The sequence below is a fragment of the Oryzias latipes genome, chromosome 8 (assembly GCF_002234675.1).
Source record: "Oryzias latipes chromosome 8, ASM223467v1".
NCBI classification, from domain to species: Eukaryota; Metazoa; Chordata; class Actinopteri; order Beloniformes; family Adrianichthyidae; genus Oryzias; species Oryzias latipes.
In genome coordinates, this window is record NC_019866.2 from 25,796,438 (window position 1) to 25,817,482 (window position 21,045).

At 47.0% G+C, this 21,045-nt stretch overlaps 1 protein-coding gene across 5 annotated transcripts; it reads left to right on the forward strand.

Moving 5' to 3' along the window:
* The first annotated feature begins 309 nt into the window (after nt 1-309).
* Nucleotides 310-20,595, forward strand: LOC101174813 (SWI/SNF-related matrix-associated actin-dependent regulator of chromatin subfamily E member 1). 5 transcript variants are annotated; one of them, XM_023957904.1, is made up of 11 exons: nt 310-398; nt 711-750; nt 4,153-4,196; nt 4,547-4,645; nt 16,961-17,053; nt 17,460-17,591; nt 17,800-17,971; nt 18,051-18,223; nt 18,292-18,393; nt 19,081-19,294; nt 19,968-20,595. In XM_023957904.1, exons 2-11 carry the CDS (start codon nt 744-746, stop codon nt 20,282-20,284), a joined length of 1,353 nt encoding a protein of 450 aa, XP_023813672.1. In that variant the 5' UTR covers nt 310-398; nt 711-743; the 3' UTR covers nt 20,285-20,595. The 5 variants fall into 5 exon arrangements, with proteins under 5 accessions (XP_023813672.1, XP_023813674.1, XP_023813675.1 ...); XM_023957906.1 differs by having other exon boundaries at nt 16,961-17,041; XM_023957907.1 differs by lacking the exon at nt 4,547-4,645.
* Nucleotides 20,596-21,045: the final 450 nt, after the last annotated feature.

Consider the following 21,045-nt stretch of genomic DNA (forward strand, 5'->3'; position numbering starts at 1 on the left):
AAATAGTCAAAACATCAGTTATCATGGCATCAGATGTGAAAGTTTCAGATTAATCAACAAATATAAAGGGTTCATTACATTTTTAATTTAATTTCTTCATTTTATTGTTTTGCTGTCAAAACATGGCTTTCAAGGATTATGTGCTGAAGCAAATAAATAAGTTTCATTTTTCTGTTCCTTTTTTAAATCTGTTTGTCTCAGCATCTATGACCATGGACAGATTATCTTATGAGGTAAAGAATATAAGTGCAGTGAAGAAGAAGAAAAACACTCGTTCATTTAAAGAACCACAACACAGTTACGCTTTTACTTTGAAAAGATTGGCGTTTGGGCGGAAGTTCTTGTATTGCTTCCGGTTTACTGTGAAAGAGGGAACAAAGAAAAAGCGAGGCTAACAGGTTTGCTATGTTTGTTCTCTATGAAACGGGTGAAATGTATGATTAGATGTGGGCACGTTCCCGTTCTGCGTGTTTGTGTGGGAATGACGTGACGTGACGTGGAGCCTTTCAGCCGCGGGACCCGCAGCTGTTCGCCGTCGGGCTGCGGCCTTGTCCCGCTCACAAAGACGGGCCAGAAAGAGCTGCTAGCCGGCTGGAGTTACGGCTGTAGTGAAGGATTTCTAACCTAACCTCCGTCTTCCTCCGCGGGTCGCTTTGTGTCTAACGACTCCTTTTCTGCTGCTAACCGGAAAACTTTGCTTCTGTTTCCAGTCGAACCGGCGGAGCAGCTCCGAACCAACCGGGATGTCGAGTAAGTACATCCGCCGCTGACCAATAGAAACGGAGACTGTTCTTCGGAACCACAGTCAGGCCCAGAGATGATGACGGTTTACGGTCTGAACCCAGAATGAATGAAATGTCCCCGATGGCCCAAAATTCAGCTAATTATTCATATTTATGTCTATGGTCGCCTTTGTTTTTGGGGGACAACTGGGTAAAACCTCAGGTACCAACATGTCTGGGTTCTCGATTCGCCCTAACTGTATGTGGATCTGGATTGTCCTGGTCTGTAAGTCTCTGGAAAGGGCTTCAAGAAAGCTTTCCAATGGTACAAAGACCATTCAGACATTAAGCTTAAGACAGTCATCACATGCAGGGCCTAACTTTAATCCTGAATAAAAAGCAAAACAACAAAATGTTTGTGACCCGAATCAAAGATGAAACGTCTAGTGTCAAAACTCTCATTACTGTCCAAGAAAAAAGGAGGCATCACTGCAAAGCTAGTCAGAAGAACAAAAATTTAAATGGATATTAAATCAATTTGTATTTCCTTATCAAATATTAAATTGTAATATAATTAAGAAAAGTTGAATTTGAAGCAACATAGATGCTGTGAGGTAAACACTGACATATTCAGGATGACATGATGTTTATAAAAGAACTTGCCTTAAAAAACACCTTTTTAAAACGGACATCTTATGTACACTAAAGATATTTTTACATTTTAAGTTCATATAGAGAGATTCCAGGCTTTCATTTCCTGGGTTTGAACTACAGTTCATCAGCATAAACAAGTACACCCCACTCCATGTGTCAGAAAACCTTTAGTGTCCTTTCAGAATCAACGTTTTCTGTTAAACTACTAAACACACCTGCACAGGTGGTTCACTGACTGCAAACAAGCTGTGTTCGTTTGCACACAAAAAAGCTTTTTTCCTAACAAGTTAATTCAAGCCCAGCTGCATAAATGAGAACACCCCAGTCATCGTCTTGGGAGAAAAGACAAACTTAGACTACAAAATCCCAATGAACAGACATTCAACCTCAGGTGAGTCTAATGATTCATGTAAGAGGTGTGCAGCACAGGTGACTAGAAAAGGACTTTCTTATCCAACATCCCATTTCATGCTGTCAGCAATGGCTCCCCATGGAAAAGAAATGTCACCAAATCTGAGAAAGGAAATCATTTCTTGGCACAAAAAAGGTGAAGGCTACAAGAAGATGAGCATCAGTCTCCATCCAGGCTCTGAAAGAGGTTCTTCTTGAAGAATGGACAAAGACAGATGTTCCAATATGACGCCAACCTGTTCATTCATGCCTACAAGACTTGGTGCTGTCCTTAGAAACCACAGGGCTCCTCCAAAATACTAGATGTAGTAGTTTCTGTTGCAGTGTTCATATTGACTTCAACCAACTGAAGTCAAACTGAAGATGATGTGATCAAAGTCAGATCATTAACCTTCATTTCATGTTATGGAGTTCAAGAAGTACTTAATAAAACTCAACCTGGTGGAAAGTTTGGAAACTTTTCCTTTGTTCACTGAGCTACTGATCAATGAAAGGGGGGTGTCCTGATTTATGCTGAGCCCTGTAGGTTGAAACCCAGTTAGTAACAGAAACAGATGTACTGGAGAAACAGCCAAACTGTTGTCAAGGTAACAGACAGTTGAGCCCAGCAACAAGACACAATGCAGTCTGCCGCATCAGCAAGTCTCTGCCAGACATGGAGTTCAGAGCAGATGGACTTCAGAATGGGCTGTTCCACTCCTTTAACCCTTGTGCTATCTTAGATGACCCCCCCCCCCCTTCCATTGAGGTGTTCTCCCTACAATGACAAAGGTGGATAAAGGTGGAAAGATTTCATGTAATCCATGGACACCAGTGAAGATCACAAATCATTGAAGAAAAAAGGTTCAGAGCACTGTCTAGTGGGTCTAGATGACCCAACTCCCAACGTTAACGTGCCTAGGATAGCACAAGGGTTACAGAAGCACAAAGCAATGGGCAACATTGGGGATTGTAGACGCTTTGGGTCGCCCAAACAGACTTGGTGCAGTAGAGGAGGTGGAAATGAGAAAATGTCCTGCAGTTCTGTCAGCTCAGGCCTGACAGGAACCAGTGGGACCCTAAACCAGTGCTGCTCTAAAGTCTAACTTCCAATATGGAAACACATTCAAGCGTTAAGTATGAACAGAAGAGTTGGGACTGGGCTTAGGAAAAAGATAAGCAGGTGCTGTGGACTGATGAGTCTAAATGTGGGCTATCAGGCTGCAGCAGCAGGCAGGTTGGTAACAGAGCGGTACAAAGACGACAGATGCAGGGTGGAGGGTCTTTGTTGGCGTTTTAATGGTGTTCCCAATGCTGACAAATACAGGCACATATCATTATGCAATACCATCGGGAAGGCGTGTGATTGGCTCTGCAGCACACAGATGTTGACATAAGTGGGAGTAAAATGTCACTTTGTGTTTACAGCAGTCTGTATACGTGTGAATGCACAACAAATCAGCTGATGTCTGTAATGTATGGAGTTAATTCAGTCCCAATAATCAGAAATGTGCACAACCTGTTTCACAAACACACGCTTGCATTGAATCCGGGGAACGGTGTCGTACGATCGGATCGTTTGCTAATACGGTATCCTTATTAGCTGTGATGCTAGCATCATTTTAGCACTCGGACACGGGTTTCCTTGAGAGGATCATGAGAAGCTCCTCAAGTTCCACTGAAAGTTCTGTGGAGAAACTGGAATCACTTTGCTCTGTACCAGACTCCATTCTGGGATGTCAACTGCATTCAAACACTGTTGCTTTGATTAGATTAGATAACTTTATTTATGCCACGATGAGGAAATTCACTAGTTCTAACGAGCTTCCAAGTCCACCAGAAAGTTGCACAAGGCAATAAACCTAGGAGCCATGCTAAAGCTAACACGCTAACAACAGACCGGTACAGAATCAAAGATGGGCGGGGCTTTTCTCTGTCACCTGTGTGAAAGCAAACACGCCTGCTTTGCTGCTGAGTTTGATTGACAGATTCATTAGCCAATGGTAACATTAGTTGACCTACTGCGTCAGGAGAGTCTCAAAATTAGACTCTCTCACAAATGGGGGGGGGGGGGGGCGTTTGTAAATGCACATTCTGCAAGTCACATGATCTGTGAGTTCATATTACAAGTGGATGTTAAAAAAACCTCATGTTTGTGAAGCATCTATTGTGCATTTCTGAAACATTTAGTGTGCTTGTGTGAAACACAATGTGTGTATCTGTGAAACGGCTTGTGTGCGTTTGTGATCATTGAGACTGAATGGACTCCATAGTTATGGTCTGTGGATCATCCTGAAGCCTCATTGGCCAGACGTCATCTAAAGCAGGAACTGAAGGAAGTCTGATGACCTCACTAACGTATCTTCTGTTTTTTTCTTCACCATAGAGCGCCCGTCCTACGCTCCACCCCCTCCCCCTGCCCCAACCACAGTAAGTGTCCGGTTGCCTCTCTGATGTCACCATGGCTGTGCTGCTGCTGGCTCACCTGGTGGGGGCTGGAGCAGAGCCCCCACTCCTGCTGTAGACTGATGACGCTCAGTATTTTCTAGTGACTAGCCAGTGGTTCAGTTAGTTTTGCTGTTTGGCTCCTCCAACGCTGAAGCGCGGCATCTAGATGCAACAGTTCACACTCATTCAGAACAGCTGCCCTCTGCCTGTCCATCAAAGAAATCAGCTTATATTTTCACGTTTCCCCTTTTTCACTTTTTTATGTTTCTCCCTGTTCCTCTTGTTCGTAAGCCATTTCTCATCCGTGTTTTGTCTCATTTGTCTTCCATCAGCAAATGCCTTCCACCCCGGGGTTTGTGGGCTACAACCCCTACAGCCATCTGGCCTACAACAACCTCCGGCTGGGAGGGAGCTCCGGAGGCTCCAGCAGGGTAATTAATGAAGGATGGAGGTTGAACCGTTCAAGACCAGGAGAGGCAGTTATTTGGTTTTTAATAGACAAGCTTTGGGAATGTGTAACACTCATAGATTGGCTCAGCTTCAGTCCTTCTGGTGTTTCATATCTAAGGTAGCTCATGCTGCTGCTACAGTGGGGCAAAAAAAAGTATTCAGTCAGCCACCAACTGTGCCAGTTCTCCCTCTTAAAAAGATGAGGGAGGCCTGTAATTTTCATCATAGGTGAGCCTCAACTATGAGAGACAAAATGTCAGAAAATCAGATTTTCTGATTTTTAAAGAATTAATTTGTCAATTATGGTGGAAAATAAGTATTTGGTCACCTTCAAACAAGATTTCTGTCTCTCACAGACCTGTAACTTCTTCTGTAGAGGATCCTCTGTCCTCCACTGGTTGGTTACCTGTAGTAATGACACCTGTTTGAACGGGTTATCTATACAGAGACACCTGTCCACAACCTCACACTGTCACACTTAAACTCCACTAAAGACCAAAGAGCTGTCTAAGGACACCAGAAACCAAACTGTTGACCTGCAGCAGGCTGGAAGCCTGAATCTGCAACAGGTGAGCAGCTTGGAGTGAAGAAATCAATTATTAGGAAATGGAAGACGTACAAGACCACTGAGAATCTCCCTCCATCTGCCCCCCCCCCCCCCCCCAAGATCTCACCCTGTGGGGTCAGAATGATCACAATAACAGTGAGCAAAAATCCCAGAATCCCACGGGGGACCTAGTGAATGACCTGCAGAGAGCTGGGACCAAAGGAACAAAGGCTACCATCAGTAACACACTACACCACCGGGGACTCAAACCCTGCAGGGCCAGACGTGTCCCCCTGCTAAAGCCGGTACATGTGCAGGTCCGTCTACAGTCTGCTAGAGAGAATTTGGATGATCCAGAAGAGGATTGGGAGAATGTCCTATGGTCAGATGAAACCAAACACACGTTGTCCGGGTAACGAAGGAGTGGCTTCATAAGAAGCATTTCAAGGTCCTGGAGTGGCCTAGCCGGTCTCCAGATCTCAACCCCATAGAAAATCTCTGGAGGGAGTTGAAAGTCTGTGTTGCCCAGCAACAGCCCCAAAACATCACTGCTCTAGAGGAGATCTGCATGGAGGAATGGACCAAAACATCAATGCTCTAGAGGAGATCTGCATGGAGGAATGGACCAAAACATCACTGCTCTACAGGAGGTCTGCGCGGAGGAATGGACCAAAACATCACTGCTTTAGAGGAGATCTGCTCGGAGGGATGGACCAAAACATCACTGCTCTAGAGGAGATCTGCTCGGAGGAATGGACCAAAACATCACTGCTCTAGAGGAGATCTGCTCGGAGGGATGGACCAAAACATCACTGCTCTAGAGGAGAGCTGCATGGAGGAATGGACCAAAACATCAATGCTCTAGAGGAGATCTGCTCGGAGGAATGGACCAAAACATCACTGCTCTAGAGGAGATCTGCATGGAGGAATGGACCAAAACATCACTGCTCTAGAGGAGATCTGCACGGAGGAATGGACCAAAACATCACTACTCTAGAGGAGATCTGCATGGAGGAATGGACCAAAACACGACTACTCTAGAGGAGATCTGCATGGAGGAATGGACCAAAACATCACTGCTCTACAGGAGGTCTGCACGGAGGAATGGACCAAAACATCACTGCTTTAGAGGAGATCTGCTCGGAGGGATGGACCAAAACATCACTGCTCTAGAGGAGATCTGCTCGGAGGGATGGACCAAAACATCACTGCTCTAGAGGAGAGCTGCATGGAGGAATGGACCAAAACATCAATGCTCTAAAGGAGATCTGCTCGGAGGAATGGACCAAAACATCACTGCTCTAGAGGAGATCTGCATGGAGGAATGGACCAAAACATCACTGCTCTAGAGGAGAGCTGCACGGAGGAATGGACCAAAACATCACTGCTCTAGAGGAGATCTGCATGGAGGAATGGACCAAAACACGACTACTCTAGAGGAGATCTGCATGGAGGAATGGACCAAAACATCACTGCTGTAGAGGAGATCTGCACGGAGGAATGGACCAAAACATCACTGCTCTAGAGGAGATCTGCACGGAGGAATGGACCAAAACATCACTGCTCTAGAGGAGATCTGCATGGAGGAATGGACCAAAACATCACTGCTCTAGAGGAGATCTGCATGGAGGAATGGACCAAAACATCACTGCTCTAGAGGAGATCTGCATGGAGGAATGGACCAAAACATCACTGCTCTAGAGGAGATCTGCATGGAGGAATGGACCAAAACATCAATGCTCTAGAGGAGATCTGCTCGGAGGAATGGACCAAAACATCACTGCTCTAGAGGAGATCTGCATGGAGGAATGGACCAAAACATCACTGCTCTAGAGGAGATCTGCATGGAGGAATGGACCAAAACATCAATGCTCTAGAGGAGATCTGCATGGAGGAATGGACCAAAACATCACTGCTCTAGAGGAGATCTGCATGGAGGAATGGACCAAAACATCACTGCTCTAGAGGAGATCTGCATGGAGGAATGGACCAAAACATCACTGCTCTAGAGGAGAGCTGCATAGAGGAATGGACCAAAACATCACTGCTCTAGAGGAGATCTGCATGGAGGAATGGACCAAAACATCACTGCTCTAGAGGAGATCTGCATGGAGGAAAGGACCAAAACATCACTGCTCTAGAGGAGATCTGCATGGAGGAATGGACCAAAACATCACTGCTCTAGAGGAGATCTGCATGGAGGAATGGACCAAAACATCAATGCTCTAGAGGAGATCTGCTCGGAGGAATGGACCAAAACATCACTGCTCTAGAGGAGATCTGCATGGAGGAATGGACCAAAACATCACTGCTCTAGAGGAGATCTGCATGGAGGAATGGACCAAAACATCACTGCTCTAGAGGAGATCTGCATGGAGGAATGGACCAAAACATCAATGCTCTAGAGGAGATCTGCTCGGAGGAATGGACCAAAACATCACTGCTCTAGAGGAGATCTGCATGGAGGAATGGACCAAAACATCACTGCTCTAGAGGAGATCTGCATGGAGGAATGGACCAAAACATCACTGCTCTAGAGGAGATCTGCATGGAGGAATGGACCAAAACATCAATGCTCTAGAGGAGATCTGCTCGGAGGAATGGACCAAAACATCACTGCTCTAGAGGAGATCTGCATGGAGGAATGGACCAAAACCTCACTGCTCTAGAGGAGATCTGCATGGAGGAATGGACCAAAACATCACTGCTCTAGAGGAGAGCTGCATAGAGGAATGGACCAAAACATCACTGCTCTAGAGGAGATCTGCATAGAGGAATGGACCAAAACATCACTGCTCTAGAGGAGATCTGCATGGAGGAATGGACCAAAACATCACTGCTCTAGAGGAGATCTGCATGGAGGAATGGACCAAAACATCACTGCTCTAGAGGAGATCTGCATGGAGGAATGGACCAAAACATCAATGCTCTAGAGGAGATCTGCTCGGAGGAATGGACCAAAACATCACTGCTCTAGAGGAGATCTGCATGGAGGAATGGACCAAAACATCAATGCTCTAGAGGAGATCTGCATGGAGGAATGGACCAAAACATCACTGCTCTAGAGGAGATCTGCATGGAGGAATGGACCAAAACATCACTGCTCTAGAGATCTGCTCGGAGGGATGGACCAAAACATCAATGCTCTAGAGGAGATCTGCATGGAGGAATGGACCAAAACATCACTGCTCTAGAGGAGATCTGCATGGAGGAATGGACCAAAACATCACTGCTCTAGAGATCTGCTCGGAGGGATGGACCAAAACATCAATGCTCTAGAGGAGATCTGCATGGAGGAATAGACCAAAACATCAATGCTCTAGAGGAGATCTGCATGGAGGAATGGACCAAAACATCACTGCTCTAGAGGAGATCTGCATGGAGGAATGGACCAAAACATCACTGCTCTAGAGGAGATCTGCATGGAGGAATGGACCAAAACATCACTGCTCTAGAGATCTGCTCGGAGGGATGGACCAAAACATCACTGCTCTAGAGGAGATCTGCATGGAGGAATGGACCAAAACATCACTCCTCTAGAGGAGATCTGCATGGAGGAATGGACCAAAACATCACTGCTCTAGAGGAGATCTGCATGGAGGAATGGACCAAAACATCACTGCTCTAGAGGAGATCTGCATGGAGGAATGGACCAAAACATCAATGCTCTAGAGGAGATCTGCTCGGAGGAATGGACCAAAACATCACTGCTCTAGAGGAGATCTGCATGGAGGAATGGACCAAAACATCACTGCTCTAGAGATCTGCTCGGAGGGATGGACCAAAACATCACTGCTCTAGAGGAGATCTGCATGGAGGAATGGACCAAAACATCACTGCTCTAGAGGAGATCTGCATGGAGGAATGGACCAAAACATCACTGCTCTAGAGGAGATCTGCATGGAGGAATGTACCAAAACATCAATGCTCTAGAGGAGATCTGCTCGGAGGAATGGACCAAAACATCACTGCTCTAGAGGAGATCTGCATGGAGGAATGGACCAAAACATCAATGCTCTAGAGGAGATCTGCATGGAGGAATGGACCAAAACATCACTGCTCTAGAGGAGATCTGCATGGAGGAATGGACCAAAACATCAATGCTCTAGAGGAGATCTGCTCGGAGGGATGGACCAAAACATCAATGCTCTAGAGGAGATCTGCATGGAGGAATGGACCAAAACATCAATGCTCTAGAGGAGATCTGCATGGAGGAATGGACCAAAACATCACTGCTCTAGAGGAGATCTGCATGGAGGAATGGACCAAAACATCACTGCTCTAGAGGAGATCTGCATGGAGGAATGGACCAAAACATCACTGCTCTAGAGGAGATCTGCATGGAGGAATGGACCAAAACATCACTGCTCTAGAGATCTGCTCGGAGGGATGGACCAAAACATCAATGCTCTAGAGGAGATCTGCATGGAGGAATGGACCAAAACATCAATGCTCTAGAGGAGATCTGCATGGAGGAATGGACCAAAACATCACTGCTCTAGAGGAGATCTGCATGGAGGAATGGACCAAAACATCACTGCTCTAGAGATCTGCTCGGAGGGATGGACCAAAACATCACTGCTCTAGAGGAGATCTGCATGGAGGAATGGACCAAAACATCACTGCTCTAGAGGAGATCTGCATGGAGGAATGGACCAAAACATCACTGCTCTAGAGGAGATCTGCATGGAGGAATGGACCAAAACATCACTGCTCTAGAGGAGATCTGCATGGAGGAATGGACCAAAACATCAATGCTCTAGAGGAGATCTGCATGGAGGAATGGACCAAAACATCACTGCTCTAGAGGAGATCTGCATGGAGGAATGGACCAAAACATCACTGCTCTAGAGGAGATCTGCATGGAGGAATGGACCAAAACATCACTGCTCTAGAGATCTGCTCGGAGGGATGGACCAAAACATCACTGCTCTAGAGGAGATCTGCATGGAGGAATGGACCAAAACATCACTGCTCTAGAGGAGATCTGCATGGAGGAATGGACCAAAACATCACTGCTCTAGAGGAGATCTGCATGGAGGAATGGACCAAAACATCACTGCTCTAGAGGAGATCTGCATGGAGGAATGGACCAAAACATCAATGCTCTAGAGGAGATCTGCTCGGAGGAATGGACCAAAACATCACTGCTCTAGAGGAGATCTGCATGGAGGAATGGACCAAAACATCACTGCTCTAGAGATCTGCTCGGAGGGATGGACCAAAACATCACTGCTCTAGAGGAGATCTGCATGGAGGAATGGACCAAAACATCACTGCTCTAGATCTGCAACAGTTTGTGAAAACCTTGTGAAGACTTACAGAAAACGTTTAACTGCTGTCATTGCCAACAAAGGGTAAATAAAGTATTGAGATGAACTTTTGTTTTTTACCAAATACTTATTTTCCATCATAATTTACAACTAAATTCTTTAAAAAATCCGACAATGTGATTTTCTGGATTTTTTTTCATTTTGTCTCATTGTTGAGGTTTACTTGTGATGAAAATTACCAGCCTCTCTCATCCTTCGAAGAGGGAGAACAGAACAGTTGGTGTCTGACTGAATACTTTATTTCCCCACTGTATTTATGCATGTGACATGAATTAATGATCGTGGGTTCACTCTCAAACTGAAAAGAAGCTCTCTTTCTTTCTGTTTCTCTTTTCAAATCTATAAAAACTGGCAAAAATAATCAAATGAAAAATACTTTATAACTAGTAAATACTCCATGAAACTTGTGTTTTTGGTAAAACTTCTGTTAACAGCTTATTTCTTCGAGGGCTGATCTAGAACAATATTGAGCTGTCAGAGGAATTTTCAAAGTCATGGTGCTGTGAACACGACTACATACATATGAAAATAGTGTTTCCATACTTTGGTCTGTTATTGAAAAGTTTCTAAAGCTGCGTTCACAGCAAACGCAATTCCCGCCGCAGAGGCGGCCAGGTTCAATGTTAAGTCAATGTTCAGACGCCATCAGAGGCCCTGCGACGCGATTTGAGCGTCTGGCAGGACCGCCTGTCAAACGGCGCATACAGAGTTCAAAATCTGAGCTTTGCCAAAGAAAACAAGTCACTTCAACCAATCAGGGACTCTGCTTTGGCCGGCGACGTGTTGAAGACGGGATTCAAAGCCAGCATGAGAGAGAACGTGCTCGCTCTCCCCTGAACCTTGAGATATTTTCCTCATTTGAATGAGGCATTAATCAAAGATACTCTAACTTTGATTTTGGTTTTCCCTGCTCGGACTAATGCGGGACAGGAAGTCATCAAACGGGGTCACAGGGAGGTGGAAGTCGTGCTAAAAGCGCCATCATTCAGACGCCGCTGCAGCAGACGGTGAAGCTCGCCGTACGGGGAGAGTCTCTGGATGATGTCATGAACGCAGTCATGGAGACGTGGTCACCAATGTTTTACTAGAGCTCTTCAGAATAAACCAACCTGATCTCTTAGCATCATCCATGATCTGTGATTAGATGTCCAGCCGTTCCAGTCATGCTCTCATGTAGTGATGAGGCTAAAATCAGGACTGAGCTCCTCCCACCGGCGTCTGGGCCGTCTAGTCTGAACACTAGTCTATGAGTAGAGAGACATTGAAACGTGAATCTGATGTTGTTTGGCATGAGCTCAGCAAACGTCTGCTGGTCTCCAGTTAGCTTGTGTTCTTCGGCAGATTTGATGTCTTGTAGGCCAAAGTGGTTTTGTAAAGTCAGAAACAGGTTTTCATGCTATGGAGCTGTGCAGCAGATGAAGATCTGAAACTGTTAGCTTTAGTAACATAGCAGCAGCAGCAGCAGCTCGGGGTCTCAGCCTTTTCTTGACCTGCTCTGACCTCAAGAAACACTTTGCTTCAGATACAAAGTGGTTTTGCTTTTTTAACCTTCAGTAGCTGCTGCTTCAAATCCACCTGACCAAGCCGTGTGCATTTGTGTGGACATACAGTCCAGGACATGATGAGAAGAGGAAACATTTTAGTTGATGTTTTTGAACCTTCAGTCACAGGCATCTTCAGCAGGAATGTTTGGTTTCACTGTTTTAGAGGGAGCTGGTGACGGAGCTGGAGGAGATTTTGGAGGTGAAGCACTTTGACCACATTTAATGTTGGTTTCTGAATTCTTTAAAGATGCCATCGTTTCAGACTGTTGAAATGAATGGTAGAAGGTGCTCTGTCAGTAACAGCATACATTCTATTATTCTGCATTTTAGAAATATTTACTTTCTGCTAGAAATACATCTAAATCTTATATAAAATTCATAGTTTGTGTTTGAACTCTTTAGAGTCTGAGGCCAACACGTCTTTTTTGTCTGCTCTTGAATTTTCCTCTTTTCTTACATTTTGAAAATGTCATGTTTAGGACAACATATGAATTTGGTTTAGTCTTTTCATGTCCTCTTTTTTTTTTTTTCATGTGTTAAAACCATACAACAAGAAACCGTTTCTGTTCCGTTGAAGCGGCACACCCAGCCTCACGCCTCCACGCTGCGTCCTCTGATGATGTCATGCAGCAGAGTCTGGACTTCCTGCCTGGGGGGCTTCAGCTTCCAGGCAGCTCAAAACATTTGTTGTCCATCAGATTTCCCCCCAGAATTGTTTTCTTATTGTTCCAGTTCCAAAGAATACAAGAAAACGTCTTTTTGAGTGCAGTTGTGGAGTGAATCCCTCTGGACTCTGGAATCTGCTCACAGTTGGAGGCGTGTCTGGCTCCTCCTCTGTGTTCGGGGGGGGAACAGCTCGCGGCGAGTGGAACTTCTGCTGTGCACATTTTTAGACAAAATCCTGTCACTCCCCATCTGAACTGAAGGGAGAATCGGCCTCCATGTTATTGGAGTCCTGACAGCTGACCGATAGCCCCGCCTCCCACGCCAGTAATAAGTGGGACCTTGTTCCTCCTCATCCATCAGTTCCTGGTGGACGCTCATCATACGCCTCGTCAGCATAAAAAAAAGATCACTCTTGTTTAGGAACTACAAGTCATTGCCCGTCTGTCTTTTTTACTCAATCAAATTTATATCAAAGAGCATTAAGATAAAGATTCTTTATTGATCCCAGCTCGGGAAATTGGGTTGTTGCAGCGTCGGCGTTAGGCTAAAGATACAAACAAACAAACAATGGGTGACAAGAGAGAACAGAACAATCAATCAGAAAGAACCATCAGTGAAAACAGTTGTATTGGATGACAGCTCAGGAGAAAAACAGACTTAAATGAGTTTATCTATGGCAAATGGATGACGAGTTCTAGAGTCCAATGGAGTGAGGTAGGAAAGATCTCCTGTAGCGGTTGGTGTGACAGTGAAGCTGCCTTAGCCTGTTGGAGAAGGTTCTCCACTGACCGTCAAGAACAGGATGGAGAGGATGCTCAGGATGGATACCAGCTTATTTAAAGTCCTCCTCTCCATCACAGCTTCAAACACCTCCATCTTATTATGGAGCCAGCTCTTCTGATCAGTTTGTTCAGTCTATTACTGTCCCTGGCAGATATGCTGCCCCCCCCAGCAGACCACAGAGAAGAACAGAGTGCTGAACACAACAGACTGCTAGAACATCCCGAGCATCCTGCTGCAGACGTTGAAGGACCTCAGCCTCCTCAGGAAGTGGAGTCTGCTGCTGGCCTTCTGATTCACAGCAGAGCTGTTGCTCTTCCAGCTCAGTCTGTTGTGGATGGTTGCTCCCCAGTACTTGGACCCCCTCCACCTCTGCCACATCTCTGCCAAAGATGCTGAGAGGCTGGGAAGCTGGTGGTTTCTTCCTGAAGTCCATCACCATCTCTCTGGTCTTTTCCACATTCAGCAGCAGGTGGTTTGCTCCAGACCACCTCATGAATTTATCCATAGGTTCCCTGTACTCTTCCTCCTGCCCACCATTAATGCAGCCGACAACCACAGAGTCCTCAGAGAATTTCTTCAGATGGCATGACTCTGATTAATACTGGAAGTCACTGGTGTCCAAAGAAGTGGGGTTTATTTCTGTCCTAGTTTTATGACACTGGTGTCAGGTGTCCATCGGTTCCAAATGGTTCCATGTTTGTCCAACAGGCATTTGTCTATTGTAAATGTGCGACCAAGCTTGTTTCCTTATGTTGGCTATAGATTCTGCCAGCTATGATTGTCTAGTCTGCTCCTTCTCCAGTTCTTTCATTAGAACAGGTCCATCCCGGTCACAGATCCATACTCTTCCCTAATTTTCCATGTTCCAGTATTTTCCTGTTTTCTTAACATCCCTGCCTGTCTTGCACTATCCCCATTTTTTGTCAGATGTTCATTTATGAACACAGTTGAGTTTTTTGGCTTGCATGAATGCAACGTTCCTCTTCTTTTCTGCTGATGCATCTAATTATGATGGATGGATGCATGGATAGCTAGACGAATAGACAGACAGGGTTTTTAATAATCCCTGAGGAAGTTTTAAAATGGCCATCTGCTGATAATCATAAAACACATATTAAAAATGATAAACATCAATGGTTTAAAAATCAATAGATTTACAAAAATCAATGGATTAAATGTGTCTGGCATACTTGATCTTGACTTCTCTGTCAAATATGACAACTAGATATAGAATAATAATGAATGTTTATTCTCTTGCCATAAAGAAAATCACCTTCTGTATCTCTAGAGCAGTGGTCTCTAATCAATCAAATCAGTAATGAATACGTTAGTTGCCAGGTCCATACCAAAGTTGGTGATGGATGGGTATCTATGTTTCAAAACTTTGCTATGGCCTATGGCTTAAGGCCTATGGCCTATGGCCTATGGCTTAAGGCCTATGGCTTGAGGCTTATGGCCTATGGCTTAAGGCCTATGGCCTATGGCCTATGGCTTGAGGCTTATGGCCTATGGCTAATGGCTTATGGCCTATGGCCTATGGCTTAAGGCCTATGGCTTGAGGCTTATGGCCTATGGCTTAAGGCCTATGGCCTATGGCTTGAGGCTTATGGCCTATGGCTAATGGCTTATGGCCTATGGCTTAAGGCCTATGGCCTATGGCTTAAGGCCTAGCTCCAGGGGGAGCTCTGATTGTGGGGTTCTTAGCCGGCCTTTGTCCCCCTCGTCACCAAGGACCCGTCTGCCATGGGAGACCCCACCAGGGCCCCTTACCACCTTGGAGTCCTCTCCAACCCCTCCACCACATTAAGGTGGCGGCCCTCAGAGGGGTAAAACATCACCGCTAAATGGACTCTTGCTGCCCTCATTGTGTTAGGGCTTGAGCACGGAAAGGTCTTGCTGACGTGAGCATCAGCGGATCATGTTTCATTTCAACAAGTTTGTCACTTTTAGAAGTTCAGTTTATTGATGAAGCTCATTTTAAAACGCCTCTACTGATCCGATGAAGTGCTGCACTGGTTAAGAACAATAAAATACATGAAGGCAAAAACAATCACACCATTACATGAGAGCAACAATGAAACTATATAAATTATGAGGATAAATCTAATGTGTAGAAACATCTGCAGGTCCAGAAGTTCAGATCAGATTTGAACAAAAATAAGCAATCAAATAAGCCATCAATGTTGAGGCGGTGCTCCACTCCGTCTCCTTTACCGCTTCATTTTCCTGGAGGATCAGAGGGCTGACCGCACTGCTCCTGTGGGCGTGTGGATCTGTGTATATTCATAAACACAAGGCGGCGCTGTTCCACGAAGACTTCTGTAAACGCAGGATCTGGATCCTGACACAGAGAGAGCCAGTGCTGCCGGCTCATCTGTCATCAGTGCTGCATGGACGACCCCCCATTAACTGCAGTAATCACTACAACACATACCAGAGCCATAGCCACTCGCTCCAACTCCCTCAAAGTCTCTAGCTCAGTGGTCCCCAAATCCAGGCCTCGAGGGCCAGTGTCCTACATGTCTTCCAACTAACCTGCCATTGAAGCTCCTTACTGGCTAAACACACCTGATCCAGGTAATCAGCAGCATATAAGGGAGGGTTTCTGGAAAACCAGCAGGACACCGGCCCTCCAGGCCTGGATTTGGGGACCCCTGCTCTAGCTGCTCCTGATGGCTGATTGAATCTGTTCAGTTTGACAGGAGGATCTAAAATGACTATGGAGCCAACGAGACCAGAGCAGCCTGAGGACGCTTAGACTGACCATGACTAGGATTTCCCTCCGTCTCAGAAGGAGAATACTTTCAGAATCAGAATCAGAATCAGAAATACTTTATTGATCCCACACGTGGGAAATTTGTTCGTTACCATAACAACTGACAGGAAAAAAAGAGTAAGAATAATATAAATAAAAATAAAAAAGAGAACAAGGAAAATGTGGTATAATTTAAAGAGCTATTTACATAACAGTGCAGGTAAAGAGATGTGCAAAAGAAATGTGCAAAATAAAGAAAAGAGAAAAAAAAAATGTGCAAAGGTTATCTTCTGCATTGTGAATTATTGAACAGGGTTATAGTATTTGGCAGGAAGGATTTCTGGTACCGGGCAGTTTTGGAGCGGAGCTGTCTGAGCCTTCTAGAGAAGGAGCTCCGTTGTTTGTCCAGAACAGGGTGGAGAGGATGCTCTGGGTTGTCCATGATGGATAAGAGCTTGTTCAGTGACCTCCTCTCCATCACTGCTTCTTGTTTAGGACCGTTAACAGTGGCTCATGTGCAGCAGTCATTTAAACAACTATAAATGTAAAAGGCCTATGTCAGACGGATCAAGGACACCTCTGCTTTGGTTTCTTTTTCAGAATATGTCAAGTCCTTTTGCGCTCTGGTTGGTTTTAATCTCTTTTAATCTCCCTCTTTTCTCCTACAGAATTCCTCTGGGATTGCGGTTCCAAAGCCTCCCAAACCTCCAGACAAGCCCTTGATGCCTTACATGCGGTACAGCCGGAAGGTAAGCAGGAAGGTAAGACACCCCTCCACGGTGTCTGCTTTTACTGCTTGTCCTCCCTCCCCTGAAACTTTGAGGGCGTAGACGGGGATGGCACCAATCCCCAACACGTCATATCCTCATTCAGACATGTCTTTGTTGGAACACGAGTCTTTGACGAGTCCTTCTAGTCCAGTTTTGTTGGTTTGGCCTTAGCAGCCACAGACAGTAGGTGTCAGTAGTCTTCTGAGGGGCTTTGCTGATGTCCCATCAGGTAGACCTGCTCAAACTGGCAGGACCACCAAAGCTCCAAGGAAACGATCTTTTCAGCTTCATCTGAGTGTTTCCATGCTCACTCATGGTTTTGAAGTGACCTCTTGATAATCTAAGCTCAGCTGCATGTCGATGGGGTCCGAGATGACCCGTCTGTCTTCTCTGGCAGGTATGGGACCAAGTAAAAGCCTCCAATCCAGACCTGAAACTCTGGGAAATCGGGAAGATCATCGGAGGCATGTGGAGAGACCTGACCGACGAGGAGAAGCAGGATTACCTGAACGAGTACGAGGCTGAAAAGGTGGGCAGCAGGAGCTCCTTTTCCCTTCTGACAGCATCGTTGTCCAAATAGAACCTCAGGCTGTCAGGAGTTCTGGGTGCAGAATGATGCCTTAGGCCGACCCAGCTGCAAACATCTGGAAATGCTGGGGGGTGTCAGAGCGCGTGTGTTCTGCATCACACCAGCCTGCTGTGGTGTGATGTCTGAATAAACATCTTCACTCTTCTAGATCGAATACAACGACTCTCTGAAGGCCTACCACAACTCCCCCGCATACCTGGCCTATGTGAACGCCAAGAACCGGGCGGAGGCCGCCATGGAGGAGGAGAGCCGGCAGCGCCAGAGCCGTCTAGACAAGGGGGAGCCGTACATGAGCATCCAGCCCGCCGAAGACCCTGATGGCAAGTTTTGGAAAGGCTTCACACTTTTGGCATGACGAAGCGCCGCCATCATGGCTCAGCTGATCCGTTTCCTCATCAGACTACGACGACGGCTTCTCTGTGAAGCACACGGCGGCCGCTCGCTTTCAGAGAAACCACCGCCTCATCAGTGACATCCTGAGCGAGATCGTTGTGCCAGACGTGCGCTCGGTGGTCACCACGGCCCGCATGCAGGTCCTGAAGAGGCAGGTCCAGTCCCTCATGGTGCACCAGGTGGGTCTTTGTCCCGGTTCTGCCGCCTCACGGTTCTTCAGGACTAATGAAAAGACGTCTGATTGCAGAGGAAGCTGGAGGCAGAGCTGCTGCAGATTGAAGATCGTCACCAGGAGAAGAAGAAGCGCTTCCTGGAGACCACCGATTCCTTCAACACGGAGCTGAAGAGGGTACGAATCCTTTCATCTACAAGCTGGTAGAGGAAGAGGAGGAGGAGGAAGAGGAAAAGGTTCATTCCTCTCAGCTTTACGGTTCCAACACAAAGGAACCCGAAAAGGCTGGCATTGGCCTGCAGGCTCCTCCTGACTGAAGTCTGAAGCCACTTAGAAAATACAACCGCCGGTTTCCGACGGTCACACGGTCTGTGGTCACACAGGGCGGAGTCTGAACACTGATGTGCTGGTAGAGGTCAGGACAAAGCCAGGGCTCTGGAATGTGACCACAGTGTTCGGTCGCCGTCCTGACCAGAAGAAACGGGTCATTCTTTTGTAACACGCCTCAAAGCAGAATGACTGATTTATGAAAATGGATCTGAGCCGTTTGGTTAGAGTCTGTGTCACAAGAAAACACAATTCCAAAAGAAAAATAGGACATAAAAAACATCAGAAAATCAAATGAATTTCCAGAAATCAAAATAAAACATTAAAAACTAAAACAGGTGGAGAACCCTGAAAGTTCTGCCCGTGACGAGCACCAGGTCCATCCGGACTGGATCCAGTAGACCTCTAGGAAGGGTTCTAGCACACAGGAAGCCTTAGAGGGAGACGCACGGACCCCCAACTGTCAGGTGGGGGGCAGGTGAAGCCCCCGTTGTACAGCAGAGGTCCGGGCCTCAGAGTTCTGGTTCTGTTCCACAGCTGTGCAGTCAGAAGGTGGAGGTGGACATGGAGAAGCTGGCAGCAGAGATGGCGGCTGCTGAGGAGGCGGCGCGTCGGCGGGCCGAGGAGAGGGAGCGCGAGGCGGCGGAGCAAGTGGAGAAGGCTGCTCAGCAGCTGCAGGAGGGCGGGGCTTCTGAGCAGAGCACGGCCAACAGCTCCCCAGGGACCAAGGAGGACACGCCCATGGAGACAGGTATCCACGTGGTCTGTACTTATGGGAAGCCGCGTCCACACCCAACGCAGCTCACGCAGCCCAGGTTCACCGTTAGGTCTGTGTGCAGGCGCCGTCTGAGGTCCCGCGGCGCCATTTGAGCGTCAGACGCAGCGCGGTGCGATTTTGCCAGTACGTCCCAGGTTCGATCTGTACTTTAGTGAAGAGAACGCGTCGGGCCAACCAATCAGTGTGTCAACGTTGGGCACGTGGCGTGTTATATGGCGGGATCAGCGGGTGGAGTCCGAGGGGGAGGAGCTAAACGCTCGATATTGTTGTTATGGAGGCGATGATAAAACGTTCCTCTGGTTTTATTCTTAGTTTTTCCTCCTCTGACTAATGCGGGACAGAAACTCGTCATCCAGACGCCGCCCCTGCAGCAGACGGTGCAGAGTCTCCGGATGATGTCATGAACGCAGTCATGGAGACGGGGTCACCCGCCAAACATGCTGTCGTCCATGAGACAGACGCCGCGCCAGGCAGCGCTCGGGCTGAAAGGTGACGGTAGCTCCTCCCACCCACGCCTTTCCAGAGAGAGTTTATGAAGACAGTTTCAGAAAAATCTGAGGCGTGAGTCGTGTTGGTTGTGAACGCAGCACAAGGTGCCCCCCACCTTCATGTTTGTAAAAACATGTCCCCCCCCCTGACCTGACAGAGGATGCAGCCGCTTCAGAGCCGCCGTCAGACCAGCAGCCGGCCGCAACGCCGTCATCTGAGCCTCCATCTTTGGTCTCCGAGATGCTCTCTCCTCCCCCTGAGCCCCCCAGGGAGAACAGCTCTCCTAGTAGCATCTGCACCCCCAGTGATGACAGCAACAGCATGCCCCCCCCTGCAGACAACAACCTGGAAGCAGCGGCTTCACAGTCTCCTACTGGACAGGAAGTGACCCCCTCCGCCCTCCCCCCTGCCTCAGAGGAACCAGCTCCACCACCACTTCTGCCCCCCAGCCAGGGCAGCCACCAGTATGAGTAGAGTTACAGCTGTGGAGCCCCCGGGGGCAGCGCCATGAGCTCTTCCTGTTTTTTAAAGAATCTGCTGAAGCTTTTGTCTTTGATGTTTGTAACCTTTCCAGAGTCTTCTAGATCCTCTGCTCTGTTTGGGATCCACAGCGTTTCCTCTCTCTTCTAGAGATTCCAGATCCGCTGTGGTTCTTCTGGATTATCAGCGAGTCCAGACGCTCGCTTGTGTTTAGCTTCTTCACAGAGTCCAGCTAAAGATCAGGGTTTAGTCCCAGGATTTCTTTTGTACCGTCTAAACTGACCAAATAAAGATCTTCTCTTTCATGTTTGTGTCCTGGTTCTGGAAAACGTCACCTATCCCGGTTTTCATCCGTTCTAATGGGTCCTCCATCAGGTTCTCCATGGGGTTCCAGAGTCTGTCGTCATGGACGGGAATCTGGATTACTGCTGGCTCTGAGAAACCAGCTCTGGTTCCAAGTGGACCCCCCCAGCAGCCGTGGCTTTCAGACTTGTGGTCAAATGTCCGTCTCCAAAACAGGAGCTCATCTGACGGCGCAGCGCCGTGTTTCTGCTTTTATTGTGAAGCTGGGATTTACAGCAGCCTTCTACGGTGGCCCAGAGGGGTCACAGCTACACCGCCCACTTAAACACGTTATGATGAACCACAATGAGGGATCACTTTGGTTCCGGGCCGGTGCCATGGTGGCACACTTGAAATATTCAGCAGTTTTACCGCAAAATAATGAATCAAACATTAAATTCTTCAAAACACGC